The sequence below is a fragment of the Mercenaria mercenaria genome, chromosome 9, assembly GCF_021730395.1.
Source record: "Mercenaria mercenaria strain notata chromosome 9, MADL_Memer_1, whole genome shotgun sequence".
Taxonomy (NCBI): Eukaryota; Metazoa; Mollusca; class Bivalvia; order Venerida; family Veneridae; genus Mercenaria; species Mercenaria mercenaria.
In genome coordinates this window covers 41,229,351-41,251,745 of record NC_069369.1, presented here as the reverse complement: position 1 = coordinate 41,251,745, position 22,395 = coordinate 41,229,351, and the positions used below count along the sequence as shown (strand labels likewise).

Genomic DNA, 22,395 nt, shown 5'->3' with positions numbered 1-22,395 from the left:
TGAAAGTTGGTCCGAATGTTCATCTTGATGATATTTAGGTCAAGTTCGAAACTGTGCGGTCAAAAACTAGGTCAGTAGGTCTAAAAATAGAAAAACCTTGTGACCTCTCTAGAGGCCATATTTTTCAATGGATCTTCATGAAAATTGGTCAAAATGTTCACCTTGATGATATCTAGGTCTATTTCGAAAGTGGGTCACGTGTGGTCAAAAACTAGGTCAGCAGGTCTAAAAATAGATAAACCTTGTGACCTCTCTAGAGGCCATACTTTTCATGAAATCTGCATGAAAATTGGTGAGAATGTTCACCTTGATGATATCTAGGTCAGTTTCAAAACTGGGTCACGTGCCTTCTAAAACAAGGTCATTAGGTCAAGTAATAGAATAACCTTGTGACCTCTCTAGAGGCCATAATTTTCATGAGATTGGTGAGAATTTTCACCTTGATGATATCTAGGTCAAGTTCGAAACTGGATCATGTGCCTTCAAAAACTAGGTCATTAGGTGAAATAATAGAAAAACCTTGTGACCTCTCAAGAGGCCATATTTTTCAATGGATCTTCATGAAAATTGGTCAGAATTTTTATCTCGATGATATCTAGGTCAAGATCAAAACTGGGTCACATGAGCTCAAAATTTAGGTCACTATGTCAAATAATAGAAAAAACGACGTCATACTAAGTTCAAAACTGGGTCATGTGGGGACAGGTGAGCGATTCAGGACCATGATGGTCCTCTTGTTTAGCTCACCTGAACAATCTGGTGAGGTGTTGTAATCACCATCGGGTGTACGTCCTTCCATCCACTCTTTTAGCTTGACTATTCAAAGTAAGAAGAGCTGTCCTATTCAACCTGGTGTCGGCATCTTTCCGAGTCCGTACCTTGGGTAAAGTGTTGATGCACTTTCTCTTTATCTCTGTAATTACTTGATGGATTTGTTTCAAACTTAAGACGGTTATTTCTCATCATCACCCACATGATATGGTGCAAGGGCTGTAACACACCAATATTTTATGAATTATCCCACCTTTTTATGCCCACACTTTGAGGGGGGGCATATAGATTTGCCCTTGTCTGTCCGTCCTTCTGAGAATGTGTCGCGCCTGGCGCCAAAAGTATTTGACGTAGAGTCACAAAACTTAACAGGAATGTTGGTCAGCATGTGTAGTTGTGCACCTGGGGTTTTGCGTCTGGATTCATTCAGTCATGTAGGAGTTATGGCCCCTGACTTTGTAAAAATTGGTCATTTTAGTGTTGTGTTGTGCTTAGCTCCAAAAGTATTTGACGTAGAGTCACAAAACTTTACAGGAATGTTGGACACATGTGTAGTTGTGCACCTGGGGTTTCACGTCTGGATTCATCCAGTCATGTAGGAGTTATGGCCCCTGATATAGTAAAAATTTGGTCATTTTAATGTTTTGTCGCGCGTAGCTCCAAAAGTATTTGACCTAGAGTCACCAAAGTTTACAGGAATGTTGGTCAGCATGTGCAGTTGTGCACCTGGGGTTTCGCGTCCAGATTCATTCAGTCCTGTAGGAGTTATGGCCCCGGACTTAGTTAAAAATTGGTCATTTTAATGTTGTGTCGTGCGTAGCTCCAAAAGTATTTGACTTAGAGTCCCCAAAGTTTACAGGAATGTTGGTCAGCATGTGCAGTTGTGCACCTGGGGTTTTGCATCCGGATTCATTGAGTCGTGTAGGAGTTACGGCCCCTGACTTAGTTAAAAACTGGTCATTTTAATGTTGTGTTGCACGTAGCATTAGAGTTACCAAAGTTTACAGGAATGTTGGTCAGCATGTGCAGTTGTGCACCTGGGGTTTGATGTCCAGATTCATTCAGTATTGTAGGAGTTACAGCCCCTGATCTAGAAAAAAATTGTCATTTCAATGTCATGTAGTGGGGGCATCTGTGTCCCATGGACACATTTCTAGTTACTCACAATTTCAGGTTAAAGTTTTGGTGAACATTAACTCTATCTTGGTTATTACTAAATGGATTTGATTCAAACTTAAAATAGTTGTTCCACTTTATCACCCACATCATATGATGCAAGGTCCATAACTCTAGCAGCAATTTTCATGAATTGTGCCCCCCTTTTACTTAGAATTTAAGGTTAATTTTGATGCATTTTCACTAAATCTCAGTTATTACAGAGAGGATTTGATTAAAACTTAAAATAGTTGTTCAACATCATCACTCACATCATATGACACAAGGACCATAACTCTAGCCCAATATTATATGAAATATCTCCCCTCTTTACTTAGAATTTCAGGTTAAAGTTTTGGTGCACATTTTCGCTCTATCTCAGTTCTTATTGTATGGATTTGATTCAAACTTAAAGTAGTTATTCCACATCATCACCCACCGCATATGACATTAGATGCATAACTCATGCACAAATATTTTATGAATTATGTCCCCATTTTGCTTGGAATTATACTTACTTAATGTTTTGATACACTTCATCTTTATCTCCCTTATAAATTATCACTTTTGACATGGACTCAAGCTATTGTCCAATATCTTCATCCACACTGGAGTCATTAAACACTCCAGTGACAGCTCCAGCTGCAGTTGAAACTTGCAGTACTTGCTCATAGTGACAGTGTGCATTAGTGTGACAAGATGCATAATTTCCTGCCATACCCTGAAATCCTGTAAATAAGCCGTGGCTTATTTTAAATTTTCGTAAGGATTTGGTGGCTTATTATTGAGACCGGCTTATTTTTTTTAGTCCAGCGAATTTTTGAGTACATATATCCAGAAACGGTTTAAAAACCGGCATATTTTCGAGTACCGAAAGACTGAAGATATGGATTTCATATAGTTTGCTTTTTAGTCAAAACATCGACGTCAATAAATATTTATACTTCTGACATACCAGTTTTGTTACATTTTATTACAATTTCTTAATGAAAATGATCCAAAGCTAACAGATAATTACCCATTAAATAGTTTTGTCTGGCCTAACAAACAAATACACCTATGATTTAATCGGCCAACAGGTATGAATAACTTACACAATAGGTGATAAACACTGCATTGTGTTATAAAGACCGGTCACTTTAATTAGTAGAATTACTGACGTGACAAAAAGTGTTTGAGACAAGTTTTTTTTATATTTTTTTTCCTTTTAAAGTTTTAATTTGTCTGTGGTTTTAAATATCAGCACAACTTTCATTGTTCTAGGTGTTTTATTCCAAAGTAAGTTTTATTGCTATTACGTTTGGAAATAAATGTGCTATGTACACATTGGTGACTTTTGCTATCTCATATGGTGTCCTAACAAAGTCATTGATATTATTACTGATACAAAAAACTGGATGGCTTATTTTTGAGTGCGGCTTATTTATGAACCCTTTTTGCCTGTAGTGAAATGGTGGCTTATTTTCGAGACTGGCTTATTTTCAAAACCGGCTTATTTTTGGGATTTCAGGGTATTTCCAGAGTTATGCCTCTTTATCACCTGCCGAAGGTGGAAGGGAAATAGAATTGGCATTGTCTGTCTGGCTGTTAGTCTGTTCATCTGAAATTGAAAATGCCTGTAATTTAAATTTAAAAAGAATTTAAGCTGTAAACCAAACCACACATAACTTTTATGCCCCCCTTAAAAGAAAAGAAGTTTATTGCGTTGCACCTGTCAGTCTCGTTGGCAGTTGGTCCATCCATCAGTAGAGGGAATGGTTTCTGACCACTAACTTGAGTACCATTTGACGCAGAACTGTACAATATGATATAAGGATTGGGCATATGAAGTAGATGACCCCTGTTTTTGGGGGATCAGTAGGTCAAAGATCATGGTCACAAGGGCCTGAACCTTTTAAACAGTGGCCAGCCAATAACTTTAGAACCATCTGACACCAGAACATTCCAACTTGGTAACATTATTGAGCTTACAAAGTAGATGACCCCTTTTGTTTTGGGGATCAGTAGGTCAAAGGTCAAGGTAACAGGGTCCTGAACATTGAAAATGGTTTCCACTCGATATCTTGAGAACCACTTGACTCAGAACCTTTAAACTTCATATCCTGATTTAGCTTATTGAATAACCCTCTTTTTTTATGGTTTTTTTTTTTTGGTCAATAAATCAAAGGTCAGGGTCACAGGGGCATGAACCTTGAAAACAGTTTTCAGTGTCTCAGGTACCTGAACCTTGAAAAACAATTTTCACGCAGGTCAAAGGTCAAGGTCATAGTGAGCATGGGACTTGAAATGGGACAACCCATCATGGGGCTCATACATGTTTTACAAACATCTCTTGTTCCCCTTAATTTGGAAAAATAGGGACTTGACTATTGATGGATCTTCATGAAACTTAACACAGATATAGGTCACTGTACTGCAGCAGAGCATTCACAACTTAGCTCATGATTACCTCAGTAACCTCTAAGTTATTGCCATTAACAGTTTACAATCCATAAATTCCCACATAAAAAAGTAATCTGTATTTTCATGTGATTTAACAGAAAAATATAGATCACTTTTGAGCGCTAGTGCATGCAATCTCTTTAGTAACTACAGACAGGGTTGCCACTTAATTTGAAAAGTCGGGAAACATTTTTGAGTCGGCTAAACGCTGTCAAGCGTTTGACGAGTCCTTGCTATCGCACGATTTCTCATTCTTAAATGGCCTCACAACACAGCGAAGTGATGTAGTTCCATTGGATTGTCTCTAATTTCAAAGAGTTCATTGATCGAATGAAGTTCATTTATGTCAATCCTATTTGCTATGACCAATATACGATGTAATCTGTCATATTTATGACTTGTAATTGTGCAATACTCGAATAAAGCCACGTATTTTCTTCCGCAGTAACTCATTAAGCATAAACACGCATAACGATTCTGCGGGATTTGGTAATACATTTGCGCATATGATTATGGTGATGAATTTTATGCCCTTTTGTCACAAAATAGCAAATATGATGTTCACAAATTCAAATAAAAGCTGCATATTAACTTATTAGCCAAATTATCCATTTGTTACCCTGTCCGTTTCAAAAATAATCTTTAAAATCATTGCGCAAATAACAAATTTATTGTGCTGTGCATTTTATGAATTGCGCAGACTTACAAAGCTTGCGTAACATCCAGCGAAAGACAAAATATAGTTCCAGAACGGTGTGCCTTAATACAGTAATGTATATTTATCTAAGTAATGATGCAAAATGAGGCGTAATGAGGCGTAATGCTATATAATGAATGAGGGAATTGGGCGTAATGTAGATTTATCTTGGTTATTGATTGTTTTAATGGAAGAAAAAAGATTTTATACGACTAAATTATGCATTTATAGCCTAGAAATCAGGCATATGTATATTCAAAACTAGCAACAAAACATTTACAGTCAATAATTAATCGGCAAATAATATTAATGATTTGATAAAATAGGGATAACAATGTAAAATAATTAAGTATATATTCAAGTATTATGATGTTATGTGTTACAATTAGGAAATTTATCAAAATGTCTAAGTACAAAGAAGTACAGACATGAAGAAGGACTGTTTTAAGGCAATGAAAAAATATTTATAAACAATATTCTTTTAAATATTGCGATTTTGTTCACTTCTTTAAAAGACTTATTCCGGATCCTTTTCTATAATATTGAATTGAAACCTAATTCTCTAAATATATAAGGATATTACCCTCTAAAGGTAAATTTCTTTCATTTTTAGAATTCCCATAATTTGCAGCAATTAGCAGGAAAAGGCAATGTTTTTCCTGTGTTTAAGCATTTATTATATACATTTAGACATTCCTACCCCTTTATCTTTTTTAGTAATAATAAAGAAAAATAATATTTTATTTTGAATATAATTTGACCTTCAATATAAGTTTTATTTCCTATATGTATTGATCCAATGTCATTTAATGTCTATTCTCAAAGGATACCGCTGTTCAAATTCTTAAAAATCATTGTCACATTTGATTTAATCAAAATTAAATCGCATCATGGAGGAATGTTTATTAAGCAAACGAGGGGACAATAACCTGCTATTATCGTGTATATCACACGTGTCTTCTTTAATTAATTAACGTGTATGTCACACGTGTCATATTTGATTGAAAAAAAATGCGTCGGGTAACCTGTGAAATACGATACAGTGAATGTGTTGATTATGGAAATAATTGCGTGAACCTTTCACATCAGCAATTGTGTAACTTTTAGGAATTTAAGTTGATATTAATATAATTGTAGTTGATAAAGTATAACACTATGTATATTTTTTCGAAAATGTTTTATTAATAGTCTCGGGTTATACAGTCGCGTTTGACTTATTTCATGTAACCTTTTTAAGATTTTGGGGAAGATCTTATACAGATAGTTTCAATCTAGTTCAAGAAGATACGACAGTAATGATTCAAAGTCAAATGCATATGTAATTAAACTTTCGAATACGTAAGAAAAATACACAGCGTTAGTCACACCGAAAATATCAACTACTTATGAAAGTTTGATAACATTGATAAAACATTTTCCATATTTCATAGACTTTGTATTTACCTTAAAATTCGTTGTTATTTTTGACGAAGACATAGAAGTCGGAACTAGTAAAGAATGTGTTGTCTCCTTTTGATCTACTAAATAGATATAGTAAATAAATATTGCGGTCATTTCATTGCTTATGTGGTGAAATAAATACATATATACATTACGCCTCTATATATTACTTTATATTTACAGCTTATAATTACTCGGCAAATAAAACTTATGATTTGATCCTAAAACTAGAAACAAGAAAATGTAAAATTAATTCAGTATATATTCAAGCATTATAATGTTATAAATTACAATTAAGGAATTTATCAAAATGTCTAACACAAATCACTAATGAGATATATTATTTCTTAAACAACATTCATGTTTTGCGATTTTGTTCATTTCTTTAAATGTCTTATTCAGGATCATTTTCTATAATATTAAATCGAATCCTTATTCTCTAAATATCTTAGGATACTGTACCTTTAAAGGTCAATTTCTTTTATCAATGGAATTTCAATTATTTGCAGCGATTCTATAAAGGGAAAGGCAATGTTTAAGCATTTTTATATTTAGACATTCTTTCTCCATATTTTTTTTCAGTAATAGTTATAAAAAATACAATTTTTAATATTGCTTGACATTCAAAAGCAATTACAAATCCAATATAAATTTTATTTTCTAAGTATCGAGTCTGGTGCCATTAAATGCCTTTATATTTTCAAAGGATACCGCGGGCGGATCAAATTCTTAAAAACCATTAGCATATTTGATTGAATCAAAATAATATCGCACTATCAAGGATTTTTTGTTAATCAAGCGCGGGAACGATAACATGCTACTACCGTGTATATCACACATGTCTTCTTTAATTAACTACCGTGTATGTCACACATGTCATATTTGATTGACCAGAAATGTGTCGATTTAAAACAACACTGAAATTATCTAAAAGGCCGTACCAGTTAGGATCTCAATCAACATGAAAGGTATTTTTAAGTCAAAATTGTACTATGTTCAAAAAAATGTTTAAGTTATGTCTTTCACATCAGTAATTATGAAACTTTTAGGAATTTAAGTTGATATTTATATAATTTAATTGATCAAGTATAACATTATATATATATATATATATATATATATATATATATATATATATATATATATATATATATATATATATATATATATATATATATATTTAATATCTAATATCAATTTACCATAGATTTTTTTTATACTCAATAAAACTTGTCACTCAGCGAGTATTTAGCCTTTGGTATAAAATTTGTACATGTATATACATTACGCCTCTACAAGCTTTACTGATGATCATTACTTAGCTGTGAGAGCGATCTATATAATGTGTTTAGCCGCATACAAAATAATATTTCTCATGAATTTATGAAAGATAATGATTAATATTTCCACAAAAGATGTCATTGTGCAAGTATTTTGTCACTGGTATTAAATTTACACATACATTACGCTTTTACCAGTCTTACAGGGCATCATTACACCGACCTGAGCTTTGAGTGCTATCTAGATAATGTATTTTACCATTTATAAAATAATATTTTTCATCATTTTATGAAAGATAATGATTTATATTCCATAAAAGATGTCATTATGCAAGTATTTTACCACTGGTATTAAATTTATACATACATTACGCTTCTACCAGTCTTACGGGGCATCATTACGCCGATCCGAGCTTTGAATGCTATATAAATAATATGTTTTACCATTTACAAAATAATATTTTTCATCATTTTATGAAAGATAATGATTTATATTCCATAAAAGATGTCATTATGCAAGTATTTTACCACTGGTATTAAATTTATACATACATTACGCTTCTACCAGTCTTACGGGGCATCACTATGTCGACCTTAGCTTTGAATGCTATATAAATAATATGTTTTACCATTTACAAAATAATATTTTTCATTAATTTATGAAAGATAATAATTCATATTCCATAAAAAAATGTCATTGTGCAAGAATTTTACCACTGGTATTAAATTTATATATATACATTACGCTTAACCGTAAACTTCAATGTCAGATACTGCCAATTGCTGCTAAATGTCTTCGTATCATCACAATTTGTAAAATATATTGTTCAAACTGGAGAAAAGTGTAATCGTATCCGGATATAATATTTTGGGTAAATATCGAGTTGTGTTATGAAATTTTAACATTCAAGTAACATACATGATAGATATTATTGTAACAGAAATGATTCTAGAATTTATTTTTATTACACCTACATATAATCTATGTCAGACTCGTATTCTAGTCCTGAGGCATGATCTGAAAGTAAAAAGATGAAGTGACAGTCATACTTTGGATATTATAATACTAGAAAGAATCTAGATCGTAACCTTTCTGGAATTTCGACTGGTTTGGATAATTTGCTTACGATTCAGGTTCACAAAAAAATGAAACCGTCACCCATTCTGCTTTTCATGATGACACATGGCTTGATTTTTGCAGTCAGTAAGCGGATAAATTATCCCGAGAAAGAGCTCTTACTGGTTTGTTTAATTACTACCGATTTAAAAATGATTTTATTTCTTATTTTTCGAGAAATAAACAAATCGGCGAAACATTAAATTGTATTTTCTTGTAGTTTTTGAAATCGAAAGTAGATCGTCTATGTTAGAGTGCTTTGACGAAATGAAACAATTTTTTTTATGAAATGATTTAAATAATTTCACCGAAAACTTCAATGTCAGATACTGCCAATTGCTGCTAAACTGTCTTCATATCATCACAATTTGTAAAACATATTGTTGAAACTGGAGATTTTGGCAGTATAAAAGAAAGTGTAATCATATCCGGATATAATATTTTGGGTAAATATCGAGCTGTGTTATGAAATTTAAACATTAAAGTAACAGACATGATAGATATTATTGTAACAGAAATGATTCTAGAATTTATTTTTAGCCCACCATCATCAGATGGTGGGCTATTAAAATCACTCTGCGTCCGTGGTCCGTCCGTCCGTCATTCCGTCCGTCCGTCCGTCCGTCCGTCCGTTAACAATTTCTCGTTATCGCATCTCCTCAGAAACTACTGGGGGGATTTTGACCAAACTTTGTCAGAATGATGTATTGGTACCCTAGTTGTGTCCCTCTGAAAATCAGACTGGTTCAACAATTTATGAGTGAGTTATGGCCCTTTGTTTATTTTTATAATTTACATAGATTTATATAGGGAAAAACTTTGAAAACCTTCTTGTCCAAAACCACAGAGCCTAGGGCTTTGATATTTGGTATGAAGCATCATCTAGTGGTCCTCTACCAAGATGGTTCAAATTATTTCCCTGGGGTCAAATATGGCCCTGCCCCGGGGGTCACATGGTTTATCAAAAACCTCTTGTCCAAAACCACAGAGCCTAGGGCTTTGATATTTTATATGTGACATCATCTAGTGGTCTTCAACTAAGGTTGTTCAAATTATCCCCCTAGGGTCAAATATGGCCCCGCCCTGGGGGTCATATGGTTTACATAGACTTATATAGGGAAAAACTTTGAAAATCTTCTTGTCCAAACCACAAAGCCTAAGGCTTTGATACTTGTAATGTAGCATCATCTAGTGGTTCTCTACCAAGTTTGTTCAAATTATCCTCCTAGGGTTAAATATTGCCCCGCCCGGGGGTCACATGGTTCATATAGACTTATATAGGGAAAAGCTTTTAAAATGTTCTTGTCAGTAACTACAACATTCAAACTTGGACCACATGTATATTTTTGAGTGGCAAGATGAACCTTGACATGAGTTGACCTTGATTTTGACCTAGTGACCTACTTTCACATTTCTGTAGCTACAGCCTTCAAATTTGGACCACATGCATAATTTTGTGCACTGGAAAAAACTTTGACCTTTATTTTAACCTAGTGACCTACTTTCACATTTTTGAAGGTACAGGCATCAAATTTGGACCATATGCATAGTTTCGGTGTTTCAAATGAAATTTGACATTGATTTTGACCTAGTGACCTATTTTCACATTTCTCAAGCTAGAGCCTTCAAATTTGGACTACATGCATAGTTTTGTGTACCGAAAAAAACTTTGACCTTGACATTGACCTAGTGACCTACTTTCACATTTTTGAAGGTACAGGCTTCAAATTTGGACCACTTGCATAGTTTTGTATTCTGAAATAAAATTTGACCTTGATTTTGACCTAGTGACCTACTTTTACATTTCTCAAGCTACAGCCTTCAAATTTGGACCACTTGCATAGTTTTGTGTACTGAAATGACCTTTGACCTTTACATTGACCTAGTGACCTACTTTCACATTTATAAAGTACAGGCTTCAAATTTGGACCACATGCATAGTTTTGTATTCCGAAATAAAATTTGACCTTGATTTTGACCTAGTGACCTACTTTTACATTTCTCAAGCTACAGTCTTCAAATTTGGACCACATGCATAGTTTTGTGTACTGAAACAAACTTTGACCTTTACATTGACCTAGTGACCTACTTTCACATTTTTGAAGGTACAGGCTTCAATTTTGACCACATGCATAGTTTTGTATTCCGAAGTAAAATTTGACCTGGATTTTGACCTAGTGACCTACTTTTACATTTCTCAAACTACAGCCTTCAAATTTGGACCACTTGCATAGTTTTATGTACCGAAATGAACTTTGACCTTAAGATTGACCTAGTGACCTACTTTCACATTTCTGTAGCTACAGGCTTCAAATTTAGGACCACATGCATAGTTTTGTATACCGAAACAAACTTTGACCTTGACATTGACCTAGTGACCTACTTTTACATTTTTGAAGGTACAGGCTTCAAATTTGGACCACATGCATAGATTTGTGTTTCAAAATGAAATTTGACATTGATTTTGACCTAGTGACCTATTTTCACATTTCTCAAGCTAGAGCCTTCAAATTTGGACTACATGCATAGTTTTGTGTACCGAAAAAAACTTTGACCTTGACATTGACCTAGTGACCTACTTTCACATTTTTGAAGGTACAGGCTTCAAATTTGGACCACTTGCATAGTTTTGTATTCTGAAATAAAATTTGACCTTGATTTTGACCTAGTGACCTACTTTTACATTTCTCAAGCTACAGCCTTCAAATTTGGACCACTTGCATAGTTTTGTTTACTGAAATGACCTTTGACCTTTACATTGACCTAGTGACCTACTTTCACATTTATAAGGTACAGGCTTCAAATTTGGACCACATGCATAGTTTTGTATTCCGAAATAAAATTTGACCTTGATTTTGACCTAGTGACCTTCTTTTACATTTCTCAAGCTACAGTCTTCAAATTTGGACCACATGCATAGTTTTGTGTACTGAAACAAACTTTGACCTTTACATTGACCTAGTGACCTACTTTCACATTTTTGAAGGTACAGGCTTCAAATTTTGAGCACATGCATAGTTTTGTATTCCGAAGTAAAATTTGACCTGGATTTTGACCTAGTGACCTACTTTTACATTTCTCAAACTACAGCCTTCAAATTTGGACCACTTGCATAGTTTTATGTACTGAAATGAACTTTGACCTTAAGATTGACCTAGTGACCTACTTTCACATTTCTGTAGCTACAGGCTTCAAATTTAGGACCACATGCATAGTTTTGTATACCGAAACAAACTTTGACCTTGACATTGACCTAGTGACCTACTTTCACATTTTTGAAGGTACAGGCTTCAAATTTGGACCACATGCATAGATTTGTGTTGTGTACGGAAATGAAATTTGACCTTGAGCTAGTCAATAAGTCTTGAAATTTGGAACACTCTAAAATGGCACATTGGTGGGCGCCAAGATCACTCTGTGATCTCTTGTTTATAATACATACATAGAATCAATATCAGACTTATATTCTAGTGCTGAGGCATGACCTGAAAGTAAAAGTATGAAGTGACAGTCATTCATACTTTGAATATTGTAATACTAAAAAGAATCTAGGTAATATTTAAAAATTGAAACATAAAATTTTCAGTTAGAAATCGCACCAAAGGCTGTATCAAGGGTCTACATTTTCAAAATTTCCTTGCAGTGATACACCAAACCCTACTTGCAGGAGAGGGTATCCTCCCACACCCTCCCCCCATATTGCCACTTTACAGTTTGATACATTTGCCCTTTTACCACCTGCCACAATGCCTATTTCAAAATCTGACTGCAGTTCAAGCGGGAAGGAACACCCCTCCCCACACCCACCCTGCTACCGACCACGTAAAAATGGCTCAAACATTTTTTCAGCCCAGTCTGGGCCTGTCTGTCTACATGAATCAAAACGGATAATTGAAAGTACATAGACTTGGGGACTACTGGCATGGTTTTGAAGGGGTTAACAGGTCTGAAATAGAATAAATGATGGTTTTAACTAAAAAAGAATATTGGTTATCTTTTCCGAAATTGGTAGCTAGTCCGAGTAACTTCTCTTAGTTTTGAATGCGCAATTTTCCTGTCAGTGTAAACATTCATGACACTATATGTTGACACTCAGCAACATTTACATATCTTTAAACGCAAAAGTAAGTATACTTTAAATTCACATCCCTTATAATATGATTGAACAATACCTAGCGTGTGACACGGTTATTGTCAGGCCCCTTATCTGTAAAATATCTGAACAGTTCTTTCGTCCATCCGTTACAAATTGTATGTGGCAATCCGCGCTATAAAATTTCAATATATAAATTTTCATATTCAAATTCTATCATGTGCGAATATATACCAGCCGATAATTGCCTGTTTTGGTAATGCCGGAAATCAAATGTTTACTGGAAAAATATTTATAGTCATGGGCAGTATCTTAGTGTCACCTGTCAAATTGTAGTTTGTACTTTCAACATTTTTATTTTTGCGAACCACTCTTCAATTTTAGAGAAATATATTGGGTTTAAATACTTGTATAATGTCAATCAAAGTTTTACTAGGCATCGATTGAATGTCCATTTCATCTATTGTAACAAAATCTCTGTTTAGTTGGGGAAAAAAAACTAAAACCAAACTGAAACTGGTAGACTATACTACCAGTACATCAATCATTAGCCGACTCTCAGGCCCTTCAGGCCTTTGATTTTTTTTCAAGGTCAGTGAATTGTCAGGGAAATCTTGATAATGGTCGGTGAAAAATGAAATTTTAGAAAGGTTGGGGAAAAGTCAGTGAAAAATGAAATTCTTGGTCAATGTGTAAAATGTTCAGTGACTATGGCAGTCTTCAAGCAGTATTTATAAGTATTTCCAGACACATTTTGGTGTAATTATGTATAAACGTAATTTAAATGTGTTTGGATCAATTTTGTTTTTGTGTTACTTTTGGAATTTTGAAGACTGAATGGCTTTGCAACACTTGCCTCGAGAGCAGACTAATCCTATACTTTTCCTTTGTATAAAAGGATGGAATGGACATCTGTAGGGGAGGAAGATGCCGAAAACATATGGTGGTATTGATCAGTGAAAAGTATGGTTTAGTCAAGGAAAAGTCAGGGTATTTCATTTTCTCAAGTAAGTGGCAACCCTGAAAAAGCTTGTTAAATCTCTAGAAGTCTCAGTTTAAGAGCTAAGTCAGGTGAGCGATAAATCTGTAACAAATGTACATATTCTTGTAATGTTGTTTTTGTGTAATCCACTTTACAGGTGTATTGATGTTGAATGCTGTTTTAACTGTTAGAGCACATCAAGCTAACTCCCACAAGGATCAGGGATGGGAGAGGCTTACAGATGCCACCATTTCATACCTGAACAAAAATAGGTCAGGAATTGTGTTTATGCTTTGGGGATCATATGCACAGAAAAAAGGAATGCATATTGACAAGGTTTGTTTTCATTTTATAGCAATATTTAAGTTAGATGTTTATCAGTTAGGTGTTGGTTGGTCAGTTAGTGTTGATCTGTTAAGTGTTGGTCAGTTAGATATAGATCAGTTTAGTGTTGATCAGTTAGACATTGATCTGTTAAGTCTTGGTCAGTTAGATATTGATTTGTTTAGTGTTGATCAGTTAAGTGTATGTCAGTTTGATAAAGGTCAGTTAAGTGTTTGTCAGTTAGATGTTGATCAGTTAGATATAGATCTGTTAAGTGTTGGTTAGTTAGAAGCTGGTCAGTTAGATATAGATCCAGTTACGTGTTGGTCAGTTAGATATAGATCAGTTCAGTGTTGGTCAGTTAGATATTGATCAGTTAAGTGTTGATCAGTCAAATATTGATCTGTTTTGTGTTGATCAGTTAAGTGCTGGTCAGTTAGATATAGATCAGTGAAGTGTTGGTCAGTTAGATGTTGATCAGTTAATTGTTGATCAGTCAGATATTGATCTGTTAAGTGTTGGTCAGAAGTTGGTCAGTTAGATATTTATCTGTTTTGTGTTGATCAGTTAAGTGCTGGTCTGTTAGATATAGATCAGTTAATTGTTGGTCAGTTAGATATTGATCAGTTAGATATTGATCTGTTAAGTGTTGGTCAGTTAGAAGTGTTGATCAGTTAGATATTGATCTGTTAAGTGTTGATCAGTTAGATATTGATCTGTTAAGTGTTGGTCAGTTAGATATTGATCTGTTTTGTGTTGATCAGTTAGATATTGATCTGTTAAGTGTTGATCAGTTAGATATTGATCTGTTAAGTGTTGGGTTAGATATAGATAGTTAAGTGTTGATCAGTTAGATATTGATCTGTTAAGTGTTGATCAGTTAGATATTGATCTGTTATATGTTGGTTAGTTAGATATTGATCTGTTAAGTGTTGGTTAGTTAGATATTGATCAGTTAAGTGTTGGTTAGTTAGATATTGATCAGTTAGATATTGATCTGTTAAGTGTTGGTTAGTTAGATATTGATCAGTTAAGTGTTGATCAGTTAGATATTGATCTGTTAAGTGTTGGTTAGTAAGATATTGATCTGTTAAGTGTTTATCAGTTAGATATTGATCTGTTAAGTGTTGATCAGTTAGAAATTGATCTGTTAAGTGTTGGTCAGTTAGATATTGATCTGTTAAGTGTTGTTTAGTTAGATATTGATCAGTTAAGTGTTGGTCAGTTAGATGCTGTTCAGTTAAGTGTTGATCATTCAGATATTGATCTGTTAAGTGTTGGTGAATAAAATATTGATTAATTAAGTATTGATCAGCTATGTCTCAATCTGTTCAGTGTTGATCACTTGGGTGTTGATCAGTTAAGTGTTTATAACCTAGGTGTTGATTAATTAAATATTGATCAGTTAAGTATTGGTCACGTAAGTGTTGATGTATAAGGTGTTGGTTGATCAGTATGTGTTGGTTGATCATTTAGATGTAGATGCACTCCTAGATATTGTGATCACGCGGTGTCCATCGTGCGTCTGTCTGTCTATCGTCAAGAATTGTGTTTAAAAGACATCTCCTCCAAAACCACTGAATGGACTTTAAAGAAACTTGGCATGAAATGTTTCTTTGATGGTTGGTTGCACATAGGGGCTGCCAGAGCTAAAAACAGAAAAAAATCTTCAAACGACCTCTACTCCTAAACCGGTTGTTCGATTTTGAAAAAATTGCACACAGTTGGTCCTTATGTCACCCTCTACCAAGATTGTTCAAACTATACTGATTTGTCAAAGAACATTGCTGCCAGGGGGCATGGTCACTTTTACCTATATGTATATAGTTGAAATTAAAAAAATCTTCTTGTGTGAAACTGCTGGCTAGATTTTAAAATAATTTTACACAAATGGTCCTTGTGTGACCCTCTATCAAGATTGTTCAAATTTTTTTTATTCGTTTAAAAAACATGGCCTCCAGAGAGCGTGGTCACTTTTCCCTATGTGTATATAGTAGAAACTTAGAAAATCTTCTTATATAAAACTGTTAGCCGGATTTTAAAGTAATTTCACACAAATTGTCCTTGTTTGACCTTCTACAAACATTGTCCAAATTTTTTAGATTCGTCAAAAAACATGGCCGCCAAAGGACGTGGTCACTTTTCATCAACAATCTTTAAGCAACATCTCCAAAACCACTGAATAGATTTGATGAAACTTTACACAAATGATATCTGGGTACCCCCTCCTAAAAAGTTGTTAGAACGGTTAAAAATAGGTTTTCAGCTATCAGACTTTTAAAAATATTTTTCTCTAGAGCTTTATATTTGGCATGTGATATACTTTACCATATTTATCCAAATTTTTGTCCTAAGGTCAAAAATGGCCACGCCCCTGTGTGTGACATGTACTTACTATAGACTTATATGTAAGAAACTTTGAAAATCTTCTCTGAATCAATACAGTGCTCCGATATTTCAGTTAGGTTACAGGGCTCCGATATTTCAGTTAGATTACAGTGCTCTGATATTTGTTAGGTTACAGTGCTCTGATATTTCAGTAAGATTACAGTGCTCTGATATTTCAGTAAGGTTACAGTGCTCTGATATTTCAGTTAGATTACAGTGCTCTGATATTCAGTTAGGTTACAGTGCTCTGATATTTCAGTTAGGTTACAGTGCCCTGATATTTCAGTTAGGTTACAGTGCGCTGATATTTCAGTTAGGTAACAGTGCTCTGATATTTCAGTTGGGTTACAATGGTATTTAAAGTGACAAAGCTTGTAGATTTCAGCAAGGTGTGATTACATTGTTTAACAGTGATAGGTTAAAGTAACTGTGCTCCTAGATTTCAGTTAAGTAATTGAGGAAGTTTGGTAACAGTCCATCTGCCTGTAAATTAAATTGTTTCCATTCTTGTCTTTTTACCCCATGGAAGGATTTTCAAATTACTTATGATTGATGTTTGCCATAACCAAACACCACGCATAGTGCAGCTTTAAAGTAATGCATAGTGCAGCTTTAAGGTAATGCATAGTGCAGCTTTAAAGTAATGCATAGTGCAGCTTTAAGGTATTGCATAGTGCAGCTTTAAAGTAATGCATAGTGCAGCTTTAAGGTAATGCATAGTGCAGCTTTAACGTAATGCATAGTGCAGCTTCAGCTTTAAAGTAATGCATAGTGCAGCTTTAACGTAATGCATAGTGCAGCTTTAATTTAATGCGTAGTGCAGCTTTAAGGTAATGCGTAGTGCAGCTTTAAGGTAATGCATAGTGCAGCTTTAAGGTAATGCATAGTGCAGCTTTAACGTAATGCATAGTGCAGCTTTAACGTAATGCATAGTGCAGCTTTAAGGTAATGCATAGTGCAGCTTTAACGTAATGCATAGTGCAGCTTTAACGTAATGCATAGTGCAGCTTTAACGTAATGCATAGTGCAGCTTTAAAGTAATGGAGCCATAATGGCTGTCAGCAGTTGCCATGCGATAACGTATTCTCCTTATGTGATTCCAACATTCTCCGCCTGGTATGAACTACACTAGCAGCCAGAGATTAGAAGAATATGTAATGTAATCGTATGTAAGTTGCTAAATGTCATTACAGATCCATTACCTTAAGTCAGGTTGATTGAAGGTCAAGGTCTATGGAAAGATCAAAGGTAAAAAGAGGCAGTTTTTCTTGTCTGCTCAGTATCTTCTTACCAACTTGAAGGATTTTCAGATATCTTGGCTCAAATGTTTGTGATGATAAGATCTTAGATGAGGTGCAGAACAAAACTTACTATCATGCTGGTTCGTGTATGGCGATATAAAAGGTCAGAAAGGCAGTATTTCATGTCAACTGGTTATCTTTTAAGCCCTTTAAGGAGATTCAAGTAACCTAAGTGCAAATATTTGCTGTAATGAGGCCATGTACAGAATGGTAACTTTCAGTCATTTAGGTAAAGTTGTACATAAAGATCAAAGGTCACTTATGTAGTACACTCAACAAAATTCCTAATTGGTCAGTTTATATTGTATTACTGTTTTGTTAATAATGCATGTATTCATACGAAATTTCACATACCGATATTTGAATAGGTACTGCAGCTAATTATTGATTTATTTTTGACGACTCACAGCCAAAGTAACCGCATTAGGCATTTTGACCAACATTACATATTTTGCACATGCAGGGCATGTGTACTAACATGCACGTGTTCGTTTACACTTTTGGCATCACTGACGAAAGTCATACTAGAAAAACACATATTATGGTGAAATTGACACAAAAGCAACGCGATCGAGCTGTCTGAATGTTGCTAGCCCGGACACATTTACGACACGTGTGTAATTACTTTTTGCAACTTTAAAATAATTTTGATATAATTTGTTTGTAGCTGTTACTTTGATAGTTATTTCCATTTTTAACCTTATTTCCGTTTACAAGAACCTTCAATCATTGGTTATCTACCATCCGCATTCTTTTGGCAAAATTAAACCCAAGGACAATTCTTTAAAGTGACCGATTTTGAGTTTTTGTTGTAAAATTCCAACAGCCCGGGTGCGTTGCTCTTGTGTCAATTTCACAATGATATGTGTTTTTATACCCCCACCAAACATGTTTGAGGGGGGTATATAGGAGTCAGTTTTGTCACGTCGCGTCCCGTCCCGAAATCTATTATCTCTGTTATTACCAAATGGATTTGATTCAAACTTAAAATACATGTTACACCTTATCACCCACATCATTTGACACAAGGTGCATAACCCTTGACACCAAGTTTTCATGAATTATGTCCCCTTTTACTTAGAATTTAAGGTTAATTTTGTTGTATTTTCACTATATCTCAGTTATTACTAAATGGATTTGATTCAAACTTAAAATAGATGTTCCACCTCATCACCCACATCATGTGACACAAGGTGCATAACTCTGACACCAATATTTTATGAATTATGCCCCTTTTTACTTAGAATTTAAGGTTGATTTTGATGTATTTTCACTATATCTCAGTTACTACTGAATGGATTTGATTCAAACTTAAAATAGATATTCCACTTCATCACCCACATCATCTGCCCACATCATGTGACACAAGGTACATAACTCTGACACCAAGTTTTCATGAATTATGTCCCCTTTTACTTAGAATTTAAGGTTAATTTTGTTGTATGTTCACTATATCTCAGTTATTACCGTAGATACCCATGTATAATGCACAGTTTTTTGACCCCCGGGACCACCCCCGAATCGTGGGTGCGCATAATATACAGGTATAGACAATTTTCCTACTTCAAAACAAGTTTGTTACCGATGTTCGCCATTTTGGTAAAGGGAAACTACTCCCCGCGCTTACTGTCTCCGCTAAAATCTAAGATTGCCGTTACGTTCCGTAAAAGATCGAATTGTTTATTTTTCTTTGAAACAAAATTAATTTCATATAAATTTAAAGTATTTTGACGAAAGAAATGTTTATAAATCACAAAAATTATGATACTAATTAAAGATCGAGAATTATCTTTAACCGAGATCAAACTGTGAACAACATAATTGACACGAGGTGACACGTTAATTGCCGGTAATTACTGGCTTTATGATCGTGACAAAAAGACTATCACACCTTTTGTTATCAGTTTGAATTGAGAAGCTCATGTCATTTTGAAAGATACCATTCCGAAATATTGAATCAGCTGCTATTTATTTATTCAAAATAGTGAATTAAAAAAGGTAAAACAACAAATATAACAATAATTTACTGGTTTTATTTTCGAGAAAACAAAAATCGATAGTACCGTGAGACAGATGCTGCTCTCCGCCGCGGAGATAAAATTTATTACCGGTGTCGATGTAAACTCTACTTTCGTTTTCCATCCACCTCAAAAATTGACCAAATTTTTTTTTTTTTTTTTTTTTTTTTTTTTTCCCCAGGATTTTGGACTAAGATCGGGGGTGCGCATTATACACGGGTGCGCATTATACATGGGTATCTACGGTACTAAATGGATTTGATTCAAACTTAAAATAGTTGTTCCACCTCATCACCCAGATCATGTGACATAAGGTGCTTAACTCTGACATAATTTTTTATGAATTATGTCCCCTTTTACTTTAAATTTAAGGTTGATTTTGATGTATTTTCACTATATCTCAGTTATTACAAAATGAATTTGATGCAAACTTAAAATAGATGTTCCACCTCATCACCCACATCATGTGACACAAGGTGCATAACTCTGACACCAATTTTTCATGAATTATGCCCCTTTTTACTTAGAATTTAAGGTTAATTTTGATGTATTTTCACTATATCTCAGTTACTACTGAATGGATTTGATTCAGACTTAAAATAGATGTTCCACCTCATCACCCACATCATGTGACACAAGGTGCATAACTCTGACACTAATTTTTCTTGAATTGTGTCCCCTTTTACCTAGAATTTAAGGTTGATTTTGATGTATTTTCACTATATCTCATTCTGATTGGCTTAGAGCCAAAGGGAAGTAACCTTTTTTTAACTTTTGTACTGAGTTTCTTTCCCTTAAATTCCAGGAATTAGTCTATTTTTAGAAATCCTATTTTTAGATTTTCAATATTTTAGGTATTTTTATAACTTTTTTTATTATAAGTCCTATGTAAAAAGTAAATACATTTTTCTGTGGTAACATGGGTCGGTAAGACACTTTTTTGTATTCACTTTTAGTGTATCTCTAATATTAGAGATTTAATATATTTACTAGTATTACTATACTAGTATTATACTAGTATTACTTATATGTGGAAGCCCAGAATGAAGTACTCCAAAGACTAAGTACTTTAAAGATTTCTTACGGTTGCCATTCTTCTGTGACAAGACCGTATGGTGGGGGTATGAGTCACTCCTGTGACAGTTCTAGTTCTAGTAGGACTTTCGTCAGTAATGCCAAAAATGTTCACTAACAAGTGCATATTGGTGTGCATGCCCTGCACTTGCAAAATATGCAATATTGGTCAAAACGCCTAATGCGGTTAGCTGGCCGTGAGTCGGCCAAAAATAAATCAATAATTAGCTGCAGTACCTATTCAAATGTCAGTATGTGAAATTTCTTGTAAATACATGTAGTAATACAATATAAACTGACCAATTAGGAATTTTGTTAAGTGTATTTTATCTCTGCTGCATTTTTAGCTTGACTATTCGAAGAATAGTCTAGCTATTCTACTCACCCTGGCATTGTATTTTGAGCAAATTATGCCCCCTTTTGAACTTAGAAAATCCTGGTTAAAGTTTTACATGCAAGTTACTATCTCCAAAACTAATGCAGATATTGAATTGAAACTTCACGTGTCTTCGGGGTTATAAAACTAGTTGATAGCATCAAGTCCATAACTCTGACCTGCATTTTGGCCAAATTATGCCCCCTTTTGAACTCCTGGTTAATGTTTTGCATGCAAGTACATTCAGCTATTACTTAAAGGCATATAGAAATTTGAAACTTATTTTCCTTTTTCTAGATCAATTACCAACCTCACTGGGTCAAGTCTCATAACTCTGACATGTATTTTGGGCAAATTATGCCCCATTTTGGACTTAGAAAATACTGGTTAAAGTTTTGCGTGCAAGTTACTATCTGCAGCATTTGTTATTGAAGCTTCAAATGTGCCTTCGGGGTTATAAAACTAGTTGATTGCATCAAGTCACATAACTCTGACATGCACTTTAGTCAGATTATGTCCCCATTTGAACTTAAAACTTCTGGTTAAGTTTTGCATGCAAGTTACTATCTCCAAAACTAATGCAGATACTGGATTGAAACTCTATATAGATACTTTAACATTTAGGATAATATTTTCCTGCTTCTGGGATAATGATTCGAATAGTAAAGCATTGGCTGTCTTACGGACAGCTCTTGTTTTTTAAATCCTAGAAATGCACCTTTTTAGTTATTTCTGTTCAAGGTCAAGGTCATACAATGAGTTACCCAAATCTATTTTTTCCAAGATAAATCCTACTTTTCTTCTTTTGGCTTAGAACTTAACTGCATGATTCTGCTAGATAGCAAATGGCCTTGAACAGAACCTCATCTCTACGCTGCACACAGCAGTAAATGGCCTTGAACATAACCTCATCTCTACGCTGCACACAGCAGTAAAT

General features: G+C 34.3%; 1 protein-coding gene across 2 annotated transcripts in view; it reads left to right on the top strand.

Annotated features, from left to right (window-relative positions):
* Window positions 1-22,395, top strand: part of LOC123546984 (uracil-DNA glycosylase-like) — a 55,549-nt gene that overhangs the window by 30,227 nt on the left and 2,927 nt on the right. For both annotated transcript variants that reach the window (XM_045333695.2, XM_053551305.1), the window contains exon 7: window positions 14,135-14,313. In XM_045333695.2, the coding sequence (XP_045189630.2) occupies window positions 14,135-14,313 (179 nt within the window). The remainder of the gene's footprint in view (window positions 1-14,134; window positions 14,314-22,395) is intronic.